This window comes from Excalfactoria chinensis, chromosome 2 (assembly GCF_039878825.1).
Source record: "Excalfactoria chinensis isolate bCotChi1 chromosome 2, bCotChi1.hap2, whole genome shotgun sequence".
Taxonomy (NCBI): Eukaryota; Metazoa; Chordata; class Aves; order Galliformes; family Phasianidae; genus Excalfactoria; species Excalfactoria chinensis.
The window spans coordinates 32,883,941-32,898,200 of record NC_092826.1 but is presented as its reverse complement, the minus strand read 5'-3'; the positions used below and the strand labels follow the sequence as shown (position 1 = coordinate 32,898,200).

General features: G+C 37.2%; 1 protein-coding gene across 2 annotated transcripts in view; it reads right to left on the bottom strand.

The window, feature by feature from the left end:
• Positions 1–14,260, bottom strand: part of PDE7A (phosphodiesterase 7A) — a 70,566-nt gene that overhangs the window by 8,260 nt on the left and 48,046 nt on the right. For both annotated transcript variants that reach the window (XM_072329835.1, XM_072329834.1), the window contains 3 exons: positions 6,147–6,298; positions 4,361–4,424; positions 1,945–2,040 (listed from right to left, as the gene is read on the bottom strand). In XM_072329835.1, the coding sequence (XP_072185936.1) occupies positions 1,945–2,040; positions 4,361–4,424; positions 6,147–6,298 (312 nt within the window). The remainder of the gene's footprint in view (positions 1–1,944; positions 2,041–4,360; positions 4,425–6,146; positions 6,299–14,260) is intronic.

The following is a 14,260-nucleotide window of genomic DNA, read 5'->3' as shown; positions in this document are numbered from 1 at the left end:
AGCACACCACTGAAACCTCTTATGGACAATAATAAAGAAAACAAGCATCTTTGGGCTCTGTTAATCTGAGGTAGAACTCCCTTCCACATATTCCTTATGTCTACTGCATGAGTGAAGGTGTCCATCATTTAATCCTCTGTTTTTATGGCTTCATTAGCTGGTCCGGATACTCAAAGTCTAGACTAACTACTTCGAACCTATTTTAATAAAGTAGAACAAGGACAGTATTTTGAACAGTTTGCCTTGTGCTTTTGTAAAATGCACTACCTTATGTTTTCTTTCTCTTTGAATGTTGGATAAGAAATTGAAAGCAGACAAAAGGAGCTGGCTGATCTCCAGATAACCTTTTGAAATCACAGAAAGACAGTGTGTGCATACAAGCAAATATTTGTGTTTATGTATATATACATATACACAGATAAACACACACGCACACAACTAAAATATTAAGGTTTCACTAAGGACTAAAACCAGATTTCTCATCTTCTTAAAAAATAAAAGATTAGAGCATGTTCTCAAATAAGATGGACGCTGTGGAGTACATGAAGTATCACAGCCTTCAGATGACTACAAACTAGGGTAGAAAGGACAACAAAAGAAAAGAATGATTTAACGCCAAGAAAAAAAGCTCCTTGATTCAACAGATGAGGTGGAGCGGAGCTAAGAAATGTTTTGTTACTGCTGCTCAGTAGAAGGCACTTAACAAAAGAAAATGATTGACTTCAATGCTAGAATAGAACGTTGCCTTCTCCCACAGTCTAACAGCATTTTAGTGTCTTACAGTTTCGAATTCTGATTATCTAATCCAGTTATTCCTAACTGCAGTTTCATTTCAAGTTAAATACTCCTTTGATAAATCTCCACTAGCCAGAGGATAAGCAAGGTGACAACCAAGCGCACTCAGTTACAACTTCAGCAGCTCAAGATAAGACTTCTCTTAACTGCCTTCTCCACGTTATCTATCCAAATTCCAGTCCTCTAGGTCAGCTTCTGTATCTTTTTAATACTGGAAGGATCTGAGTCCATTTTAAAAGATTAAACTCATGACAGAACAGCTAAAAATTCTCAAGTAGAAAGAGAATTCAGTGATGAAAACAAAAACATTCCCCTATTTGAAAGTGGAGAAAAGCCTGCTGAATGTGGTTCCCCCTCCCTGTTAAATGACCAGCTTCAGAACCGTAACATTGTTTTCTCTGAAACTGAGAATCCTCTTTTTTCTGCTCTGTTAGAAATCAGCACCCCATTCCCAAAATCACATAATAGGTACCAACACAGAAGAACTGAATGATGGAAACCTCACACCAGGGTCTGTGTCTGTGGCACGGGGATGCAGCTCCTTCAGCTGACAAGTGGAAGTACCACCTGGTTTGAACATGCCACAGTTGTATTTACGGTTCTTCTCAGTGAAGCTTTCCAGTGCCACAGGCACACACAGCCCAGTAATGGTCTCGTGCCCTCTTTATGGAGACTGTATACCTACAGCACAGGGAGTACACGCACGAGAGCTTGAGCAAGCAAGACATGGCATCAAATTGGCCAATATGGTATGATCAGTATAGTTGTGAAATCATACGGAAAATTTCAGAAACAAAAGCTAAAAGAGAAATGAAAATGGCACCAAATAAAGGAGCAGTCTATCTTTCTTAATTACATTGTCACGTGAATGAATTCACATTCATTCCCGACATTTAGATTTAATACAAACAATAAAGCATCTGCCATAAACGTACCAATACTTGGTTGGTTTTAACGTGGATGTGACTATAGTCACAGAAACTTACTGGAGAGTAAGTTTCTCTCAATTGATGTAGTTAAAATTACTGTACGATCTGTATGGCGCCAGCACTCTTCAAACCTTATTGCTAAACTACAACCAGCACTTCAGTCAAGGCACAAGAATTCGGATAAACAGCAATATTCATCATAATAAAAAGCTGTATTTACCCAAAAATCTACGGAGTTTCATCGTATCTAACTGGAAGTGTTCAATTAGTCCATGAAGATTAAACAGATGAAAGGTTAAGCTGACTAGACTGTTTCCTAAAAATAAGATGAAAATACTAATTCATTGGAAGTCATGAAATCAGTGACTTTCACAATAAACGTACTTCAAACAAATTGGACACAAAAATTACACAAGCAAATTTCTCCACACCATGATAAATACTTAAATCTTCTTGCATGACAAGATCCCATTAGCTGTCTCCTTCTAGTGACTGCCAATATTGTTCACTGCCAAATGACAGGAGGAAAATGTTACCGACATTAAAAAAAAAAGCAAGAAGTTTCAACGTGCAAATCCTTTACAACAGTGTTCAGCTTCGTGGTACGTTGCATCATTATTTTTACAGACGGACACACAGCTCAGAAAGGAATACAGAAACCATCAGAAAAAAAGCAAAAAATCATAGAATCATAGAAAGCTCCATCATGTCACTCTGTGTAAGTTGCACATACGTTGTTATGCATTTTCACCTTTTTTTGTGCGTGGAATTATTTCTTATTTCAGACAGAAATCTAATACAAAGTTGTACATTTCTTTAGGAAACGTATATCATTGAAAGCCTGCACTACATTTCACCTGCTCGCAGCAATAATACTGCAATCACATACAGTGATAAAACAAATGAAGCTGTAGAAGCCGAGGAAATAGCAGCATGTTTACTGTTTAATTGAAATAGCTTGCAAATTATTCACTCTGCAAACAGTACGTAGTGAAGGATTACTCAGTGTTGGTACATTTAGTCTGACAATCTCATTTAGCAGGAATCGGATAATCTAGCAAACTGAGGCACAAAAGGACAAACAATTCTGCTAAACTGAACTTATCACTGGCTTGAAGTATTTAGTGGTGCCAGCCACTTCTTCTCCAAAAGATACACAGTTCTTCAAACAGCGTTTACTGAGCAACTCATGGCTTACAGGTTTGCCCAGGGCAGTTCACCAGGTGAAGCTGCATGTACAGCAATGTTGTATGTTCTACCCTTAAGAACTTTCAAGAACATCACTGTTCCAAACGTGCTCCTAAAACAACGGAATTAGGATGCAAACAGGATGGTTCAGAAAGGCTTCCACAATAGAAGCTGCACAGTATACTGGAAGTATATCTGAAAAAAAAGCATGCTTATGACAGAGAAGGCTCTGTATCAAAAGGAGGACTGCAGATTACTCCCCTTCCGCTAAACTAATCTCTACTAAGCTATGTTCACAAACAAGTAACCTTGTACAAACAGCTTTCTGAGTTGAAGTCTATCATTACCTATATAATCATTATCTTTGTAAGAATCCCCACTGCTTCCATTTCTACATTCATGCTTTGCTTTACATCAAACTGTGAGGATACTACTTTTACTCTAGGTAAAGCATTTAAGTCAAGCATCCTTTTAGCAAAATAGCAACGTGGTGCCTTATTTTGCTTTCGGAACTTAAGTTTCTATGTCTTCCTGCCAAACTGTAAACACACTCACTGTATCTCTGCTACCAACTCCATCCGACTGATGGAAAAATGGCACTGGCTGCTTCCTGCTCACAGTCCAGGCTCCAGGAGCTTTCCGCTGGCACAAGTGCCAGTTTCCTTGGACTCACCCATTTCTTTCTTCTTTCCATTGCTCCATACTAAAACACAAACATTCTCTCTATCCATTACAGCAGTCCACCTCCTTTCCAGCACATTTACAGATCTCTTTTCCAACTGGCTGTCCATAGCTTTACAATACTTCATTTGATTTATTTTTTTAACCAACTCTTTCCTACTGCCACTTGTAATGGGTATGGCAAAACCACAGCCTTTTCTCCTTGTGTATTTTGAGCAAACCATACATACAGCACTTTATGTCTGCTCACCTCCTAATTCTCTAGGTACTCTACCAGATGTCGTAATTACAATGTGTTCATACTATTTTGTCTTCTGTTTGTGCTGCAAACTGTTCTACACAAAATTCAATTTATCCGGTTTATCCAGAAAAGTAATCATTCACTGCAACTGACCCTGCACACAGATGTATAAATTAACACCATTCCATAACTGAACAATAGATTAAATGAGCAAGATTGTCAACTTGTATTAAATACTACTTACAGCAAAAAAAGAAAGAACAAAAAAAGCTAAAGCATAACATCTATAAAGCACAAGGGCATCTTCTATAAATCAGTGATTATTATCAGTACTGACATCAATGGCATTGTAACAGAGTGGCATGGCAAATCAGAATTTAGACTGAAGACTGCTAAATCAAAAAGTACTACCTGATGACATCTTTGCTTTTTAGTGATCGATGGCACCACATACCACAGTGTCAGAGCAACAGCTACCTTATACTAAGGGATAAAAACACAAGAGAAGAGGAAAGAGCAAACTCACCATTTGTCAGTCTATCAAAAAGAAAGATATCGAAGTTCCAGTTTCCAACCTTCTCCAACATACACTGAAACAAAACACAACGGCTTTAATTCTTTCTCCCCTCAGGATATGGCTATCTTCCTATAGGCCAGAGGAGTATTTAAACTTTAAAGGACTTGCATCAGTCTCTGAATTTATATACAGAAAAACAGCATTATAAATACTCGATTTGTCTGAAAATTGAAAAAAACTTTAAAATATACACTACAAATTAAAAGTCTGAAATATGAGAAGTGTCTTGATGGTAAAAACTGAGATTTCCCCTTCATCCTGTAATCATTTCCATAAAAGAAGTATGGCAATTTAAAACAATTAGGTTAGAAGCAGAAGCAGTATGACAAAATCACTGTTCAAACTCGGAAAATAAAACTGAGACACCTTAAGAAGCCCACGCTTGACATTTCATGCAATCATCTTAACAAAGGTATCTATCGATCACAGAACTCTGTCAGATGACTTCCAGCCTTTTGTCTCAAGATCTCTTCCAGATCTTTCACATCACTTTTTGCAACGAAGTAATAATCTGTAAGCAGTCCTTTAATTTCTCACTTTCCCTTTTTGATTAAATAGGGAAAATGCTGCTTAGGTGTACTACTAAGAAAATAAGAAAAGCCTGTAATTTCTTCATAAGGAATCTTTTCACTTTCCACCTTACTGGACTACCACTCCACAGCTGCTACACGTTCCTTCATGAACACAGATGGACAATAACGCAGCACTTTCAGGGCCTCAGAGTTTAAGTCACCACCTTTGCCACCCTGCCTCCATTAGAATTACCTGCCCAGCACATCTTACAGTGGATACTTGCTTTCTCAGATTCTCATTAACTTTGCAGTTGTTTTGTGATCCCGGTACTACATGCTACGTTTTCTCTACTGGCCACTAAAACTGAGTTAGCGGAAGAAATACACAACAAGATCTTTCTGCTGTTAAATTACACATCTCTTTTTAAATCCATCCTTAAGGTTATCAGATTCTTCCAACACTGTAGCCTGATCACATTCAGTATCAGCACGCTGTATTGCAAGGATATTCCTTTGTGCATAAAGGTTATTAACAAAAAGCATTATCTACTATCAGTAGCAAGATACTGTCTTTGGGCTCTTAACAACCTATGAACTTTGCCTACTCATTCTCTGTCAGCACATCCATCCTGTTTCCAAATACACTAGCTCTTCATCGAGCTAACATTTACGATTGCCTGTCTTACCAGTATGCTCTAGAATAGCACAAGTACATTACAGCTATCACGCTTTTCTAGAAGAATTGCATACAAAGATACCATTTTGGTATAATCTAATAAGTTAATACATTAATTATACGTTCTACTGAGCTTTTAGTAGTATTTAGTCACTCCTTCAGATGTTCACTAATGAAAATTAGATCAAAAAGGAAAAGGAGAGTGAGGGTAAGAGGTTGCCCAAATTGCTCTACCCCATTTCATTCACTTTTTCTTTAATTACCACAGTGTAATTGCCATTTAAGAAACTGCAAGCCCTGTAAGTACATAAGCTCTAAAAATTATCCCACTAAGCTTGGAAGAGGTGAAAGAATTTGCCAGAATTTTGGCTGGATTTTATAAAGGTATACAGACATATATGCACACATACATACACATATGAAAATACATGCTTAAAACATTCATTTGCTTGCATTGCCTCTTAACATGGGATATTTATACGTGAGTAAACATAAAGAAACATGCTGGATAAAACAAAGGTAAAAGGAATTAAATTAAGCAACCAACCTTTGCTTGTCCATTATAATCATCGTCTAAAATGTTTGAAGAATTTGGAACAGTGATACCACGGAAAAAACGGGAAGATCTCAGGTAGCGCTGGAAACTAAGCAACCTTCTCACATTTCTCGCAGACACAGACACCTCAATTTCAGAATTTGCTATAAGAAAAAACAAGAGAATAAATACCGTCTCTGAAAAACCTTTACTAAAAAGAGACTGCTCAAGGAAGGTCGGTACAACTGCACTGTTCCTTTTTCTTTTGTTGGCGCAGCAAATGTTTCAGCCACAAAGGAAGATCATCATAAAGAGTGAGAGTAGAAACATGGCTTGGAAAAGAAAGTTTCCTATTTAAACACCCTGTGAAGGAAAGCAAGTATTGTAATAGTCGATCATAGTTGAGATGTATCTTCCTAAGGAACACTGCTACAGCTAGGAAAGAAACGTTATGGAAACTGGTAAAGACATAAACAATATTGCAAGCAATTCCTTTTGAGAGACTGCTGTCACATACACATACACAGTTCATGACCCTAGCAAATCACGTAAGATACACACACCAGCAAAAGAATACCAGTGTATTGATAAAGTAATTAAAAAGAGCATCTACAAATAACTGTACACACATGTTAAAGCTCCAGGCGTTTTCTTAGCTTTACTGGCAGAGTTTTAAATGCAGCTGAACAATGTAAGTGCTTGTGCAGGTAATTTTACCCAGTCTCTCTTCTGCCAAGTAAAACTATCACATTTATTTTCACTGCATGTCATTTGCTTTCTCAGCAAAATCACCACAGAATTTTCAAAGAATAATCCGCATGATTTGATTAATTCTTACTACTCTAACCAGTTTAGCTATCCAAAGGACGCGTTAGCTTGTGCCCAATTTCACTCACAGGGTCCATCTGTTTGTTTCAGAAACCTGAAGACTAAAGTACACATCGCTGGTTTCTTTGCAACACTCCAGATATTTTCAGCCTGAAACATTAAAGGCCAAACTTCACCTTCCTTTCCTTTACTTTCTTTTCAGCATTACTCCCAGCAGCAGTTTCACACAACCAACAGAGAGTCAATGACGTTGATATTCCTTCTCTTTGCCAAAAAAGATTTAAAAAGAAAAAAAAAAAAAAAAGAAGAAAGAAAAAACACATTAAGACAGGAAGTAAAAGAAAAATAAACTCTTTTCCAAAAACACAGACCCTCAAAACCCAGAGGAGCCAAACGTGCGCAGTACAGGCCTCTCGCCATTCCACAAAGAAGACACATTAGACATCAGTGAAATAAACAGCTGCAATATCTGCTCTAAAAGCCAGACTAAAATATGCTACAGGCAAAGGCATGGACTTATTAACAACCTAAATTAAAAGTCTGTCCTATCTTTATTCATTAATGTATTTACTTCTAGTCTACAGTAACAAAACATGGGAACGATTAAACTAACAGCACACTGACAGTATCTAAAGTACAGTAGCATTTTGCATCAGTAATCCTCATTAACAGTGACTGAAAGAACAGAATTGGAACAGTCTTTCAGACCTGCCTGAAAAGCATCAGGATACCAAAGTTCCCATCACCTTCAAAGAGCTAAAGCAGACAACTTCACAAGAAATATTTTCCTTCAAGTCATCACAATTAAGGTCAAGGGCATTTCCTCCACAGAGGCTGATACATGTATATCTTGATTATGTAAACAGATGTGCTACATATAAGAAAAGATGCTTATAAAACAACATTCTTGTATACATCAGGCAGATGAATGTATACTGTATTATCAGTACTTATAAGACAGGGTACAGTCTGAGACACTGTCAATCCTGCAAAATACAGAAGCTCCTGCTTACAGAGGGCAGGCTTTGAAGATCTTCTCTTTCAGTCTTGACTCACTCATAACCCAAATTTCAGACCCGAGGTCATCAGGTTTGAAGTAATACAAAATGGTTATCCTTGGGTCATAAATGTACCTAAATGTCCACAAATCCATATACACAAAGTCAAGGAACCTCACTAAATCTGAGTAGAACAAAACACCTCCAGTAGCAGAAATCTGCACTCTTTAGAGGTACATGTAGTTTTCTTGATCATAAGCAGTCGTTTACAGTTAATAAAAAGCTACTGCTGATGTCATGCTACAAATAACCCTCATAGATGCCGCTTATTAATCTTTGGTAGAACAGCACACTGTAGGTAGCAGAAGTAAAACAATGCATGATCATTCAGCTGCGCTTGCCTAGATTCCACCTACTTTCATGCTTACAAGTCATTTGAGGAGTTTTGCACACATTTGTTTTCATGTTTTTCCTCATAACGTGGGTACAGAGGCAAACCAATTTTTCAAAGGAAATGCAGCTTCCTGTGAAGCTGAACATTCATGTCTTTTTACAATACGCTACTGATGTTAAGCTTAAAAATAATCACCTCTCTGAATTATCATGTTTGCACAGCTCATAAATACCTACCCTTACATATTAATCCCACTTTTTTCTTCCTTTCCCTAAATAGATAAAGTTCAGCTTCCAACCATTTTGTGGTTTTGCCAAGCACAGCTTCAGCTGATGTAATTCAAACAAGCTACAACAAAGCCAACTTCAATCGAGCTTTCTGGACAGAAGTAGCCAAAGACTGGAAGGGGCTTCTGGGTCCATCTGGCCCAACCCCTGCTCAAACAAGGACACCCAGAGCATCCTGCCCAGGACCACATCCATATAGCTTCTGATTATCTCCAGTAACAAAGCATGATGACAAGAAGGAACCTCTGTGGGAAACTTCCAGTTTGTGTCCATTGCCTGCTGTCCCATCACTGAACGCTACAGTAAAGGCTGATGACATCCTCCCCCAATCCTCTCCTGCAGACTGAAGCTCTCTCACCTTTCCTTCAGAGGAGAGTGATCTAGTCCCTTCATTATCTCAGGTGCCTTCACTGGACTCTTTCCATTATGTCCACCTGTCTCTTGTACTGGAGAACCCAGAATTGAAAATACAGCTCCAGGTACAACCTAAGAGTGCAAACTACAAGGGAAGGATCACATCCCTTGAGCTGCTAGCAATACTGTCCCTAAAGCAGTCCGGGATATTATTAACCTTATTAGTGGCAAGGGAACACTGCCGGCTTGTATTCAACTTGGTGCCCATTAGGATCCCCAAGGACTTCTTAACCAGGCTGCTTGCCAGCTGGGCAGCTGGTACCTAAGCCCGTCCTTCCTCAGGTGGAAGACTTGGTATTTCCCTTTGAATTACTATATAACCCACATTAAGTTCAACTGAAGGTTACAAATTGGCCAAACGTCTAATCATTGCAGATCTAAATGATGGGAATAATTTTAAATGAGAGATTTTGAGTCCTTCCAGAATACCTTACTCAAGAGGACTATACCAGCCCAGAAAGTGAATTATTCTATGACAATTAAACATTTGCCACAGGACATTCTGGGATATGTGAGTCACACGTGGAGGTTTGACAGGTAATTTAAAAAGCAGACTATAAAAGAAAATTGCTAGCTCTCATGGAAGGGGAAAAAAATGTTTTTAAGCCACAGGAACACTGCTGGCACCCATGGCACCCATGCTTGCAGTTTCCTTTTCGTTAGAAAGAAACTGACCCCTCTGAGTTCAGGCAGATCAGTAAAGACAAGTTCATGGGACAGTCTGTAAAGCAGGAATGATGCGGTGGTGCAATTGAAAATTCACCTCCTGGCACAGGAAAAATAAAAACACAAAAAAACCCACCTCATTTTCCATTTATATATGTGATTAGTAAGAGAATGTCAGCCTACCCTCTTCTACCATTAGCCATTAGAGAACCTACAAAAAACAGAGCTGAAAGTATTCACAATGGGAAGAAGGTGAATCAAAAACATATCACATTTGCTCAACACAAAACATACTACAAAAACATTCCCCCTCCTAGCCCAAGTATACTTAATTTCATTTGTAGCCTTCAGCGTGTCTTCCTGAAGTCTACTACTGACCAGTTGTTTTTAAGAGATAAGGACAGACTGAGGACAAATTAGAATGAGAAAATAAATAAGTATATATGACAGGAAAGTACAGTCAGGATGTGGGAACCGTTAAGAAGGAAGTTTCAGCATTCGTAAGTGGCTTGGCTACAAGGAACCAGAAGGCTGTCTAGCCAACAGTAGCTATATGACATTTTTTCTTTCTTAAATCTTTATTTCCCCACTTCAAGTCAGAAAATCATTCAATGACTTTTCTCCCCAATTATTTTCTTCATTATTATGACAATAGACATACTCTTGTTTCTAGGCATCTCAGAGAACTGATATAATAAAAAATGACAAAGTACTCCAAAACAGAGAAAAAATGAACTCTTCTGTTTAATAACATCAGTTATTTTACCTTATGTATGCATACACACTAAGAAAATAAAGTAATGCAAGTTGTCTTCTTGCAACAGACTCACTTGCATTCCAAGAAGCTTATTTTACGCTTCTCACTCACAAGCTTTCAAGTGTGCTGTACTTCATGAGAAGCTGAAGGCAAATAACTCATATTTCAAGGGAATATTCATTATTTCTCCCCTCACACTTAAATAAGATTACAAAATTAATATGGAAAAGTCAAAACTACCTACGGACCAGTGTTTATTTTCATCATGTTTTTATCTTTTGTATAGTAAGGAAGAACAGTAAAAAGAGAAATGTCAACTTCACAATGGTTTAGTTCACTTTTTATCTACAGAAACATCTCAGCTTGATTTTAATGCAAAAATAAAGATTCATGGCCTCTGATCTGGTTTTGGTCAAAATAAAACTATCAAACATATGAACTTTACCACCACGACTTCTGTGCTAGAGCCCAAAATATCAAGTTATCCATGATAAAAATTGAGTTTTGCTATTACCAAAAGAAAAAGCTTCACTGGTTGTATCAGGTAATATAATAAAATAATAAATATAAAATCTAACCCTTGCAGCCACTAGAGGGACCCATAAGCTTTCTAATTTCACATGTATTCCCCATCACACCACTAGGAAATGCACTATATTAGATCCCCGCTCTTTCTTTCAGTCCTGTTATTTAGTCTTTCATTTTTGCACTGCCATGATTTGCCTTTAAGTACTCTTAAGACATTTAATATCAAAATCATTAATAAGAACTATTCAGTTTGTAAGTTATGAATTCAGGAAAGACTTCAAAATTTATACGTAAAGATTACTGGCATCTAAATTACCTTGTAATAGTTTCTGCCTTCCTTACAACTATTATCAAGTCCTGTTGGTATCATTATAAGGCAATGTACCCCATCTTAAAGTTGGGTCAGACTGTCTTCATGTCTCCTACATATTAATTTTTGTACCATGTTCATACATTCCCTTTTAAGTAATCAAGATCACTGAAAATTAAGCTGTGAATTAAGGTTTAGTGAAAGAAATATGGCTTTGCAAGTGTCTTCCAACTGACTGGTATCAGAAAAGCTTTTTAATTCTCATGAAACTCTAGCAGTAATACCAACCTAGTAGAAACCCCAGCAGGCATCCCCTCAGATCAAGGACCTTACACAATAAAACGCTATCTTAAATAAGTACCTACATAACAATCAGCATACTTCAGGTCAGAAGAGACAGATGCGATGTCTGACAGCTCTTTGATCCAAGCCTCTCTCCAAAGCAGAGATAATTTGAGATAAATGACTCAAAGTACAGAGATCATATTGCTTCATCAAAATAGCATAGGAAAGAGAGAATTAAAAGCCAGTTCTCCTATAGCACTGCACACCTTTAAATAACGCAGCACCAAAAATATAAAGAAAATACTATGAAAAGCCATCCATAAGAACTGTAGCCATAAAATTCTTTTGAAGTTTGGCTCCTCTTAACCTCCTCAGACACCCCAAGAATGATACAACATTAAGTAAACTCAATAATAGAACTCTTGTACTGAACTGCATAAATATTTAACAATTATTTGAGAACTAGGAAACAGTATATATAAGATACACTCTTTCCCTTCTGATTTATTCAGTCACAATCCTGCAATCTTGTAGTTACGTACTTTGACCTGACTCCCAACTCCTGCAAGGTAAATCTGTAGCTCATACCAGTATAGCATAAACTAAGCTTCACTGAAGCAAAATACTGAGGAATTACAGTCAGAATTCACTGATATTCATTGAAATTATGTTAATCAAGACAGTGTAGCTCTCAGAGAGAAAAAAGAACCAAGAACAATATAGCGATTTAAGTCTTCTCCCTTAACAAGGATAACGTACTCCAGACCAGCACCAGTTTTTTCTTGATGTCTTCTAATGAATGAGAGAACTACAAATAATCTTTTTTGGCCTTTCTCACCATAATAAATCAAAGAAAAAAAGAAAAAAAAAGAAAGTAGCACATTATTACTGACAAAAAAAAAGAGAGATAATTCTTTCTTTAGAAGGCTGCACATGTAGTTTAGAAAAATGAAACTGGGAGCAGAGATGCAAACAAAAGAATGCCCATAGTATGGCAGAAAGTAATACTTTCAAAATAAACTACTTGGAGAAGAAATGTACTAAAAAGAGTTCAAAAGAAATCAAGAAGAGCACGGTTGTATCTTCCTCTGAAGACAAACTTACCTCAGCAATAAAACACTGTGTTTATCAGTGCAAGACTCTGGAGCACACACGCTGTTTTACAGAAACTTGTAAGGATATTTGTAAATAAAATAATCTCTTAGGATGGTAAAACAAACAAAAAAATCTGTCATGTATTCTCAACAAGAAGCTTTTACCCTGAAATGTTCCCTAATCAAGCTCACGTGCACTTTGACTTCATTGTTTTCTTTTGACCAAAGCTGTACTGGAAAGATTTTTGTTTGACTGGGCCTTTGCAACTTCCCTTCTGTGACTGCATCCACTGCACTACATGACAGTAAAACTCTCATTTGGAAGAGAAAAATTATTTTAACAGTTCAGATTTTGAATAATTAAATGCTGATTTCAGAATGTGTCCTGCATAGAAATACAACTTACAGAGAAACCCCTTGAGTGCAAGCTTTTTAGTCTTTACTCTTGCTATCTTCACAGGTAATGAAACTCATCATTCAATCCCTGACCATATGTGTTCTTGAATGACTTGATTTGTTGTGAAATTAGCCATTCTTCACAGCAGAATGTTTAAGAGTAACTCCTTTCTTGTTAAAAGGATGCAGCTAAGTAATTCCTCTGTTTTTTCATGAAATAAAAGCAGGCATTCTACTCAATCTGGACTTTGCTCATTTTTATCTCAACCTCTAGATGGCATAATCAAAGACATGATCGAGTGTTGTTAGAGAAAGATATCCAAAACTCATAAAGGCAATTAATTTGGACTTGAATTCTTCTTTCTTACATTACTTTTGATCTTTCATTTAAAGCAAGCCTAAGTTCATCATCCAAAAGAGGTCTTTTTTAGTGCTTTTTGAGCAAGTTCTAAACACCACTACAAGCAGCAGATTATAATACTTCCACCAGATCTCAAAGTAGCAAATAAAACATTCGCTGAACTGCAGATTCCACATTAACAGTCTGAAAATGGTGTAACCAATGAAGACCTCTGTAATTCCTTCATGTTTTTGTACTCTTAAAAAAGAATCAGATTCATCCATCACCAATGAAAGACACCTGTGCTACTCCCTTCTTTCCTTTCCACTACAATAAAAGGCTCCATATCCAACCAGAGAGAAAGCACATTTGTCTACACACCAGTGAAGCCATCTTCCGGATGCAGAGCCCTGTATTAGTGAGCACAATTTGATTCAAAACTGGGTCACTGCCAGATGTTTGCAGAAACATATTAATTCAAAAATCCTTTCTTAATTCCTACATACTTTAACTTATCTGTGGATATAAAAATAGAGCCACATACTGGCAGTATCACCATCATCCCATAGAAGCAGGCTCAGACTAGAGTGGCAAAAGAGAATTTCAAAAGCCTTTTGACAAGATCTTATCTTTTCCGCTGCAGATGCAAAAGGAAAGGTAAGAAGAAAAAATGCTTCCTCCTCATAAGACCTAAGTACTCTTTTCTATCCTGTTCCTCCAGACTATATTCAACAACCCTTTCCTAAAAAGGAAGTTTGGAGCTATTAATTCAAATTATATCTGCATGTGACACTAACCCAAGATTTTGGCTGCTATCTTATTTAATTAT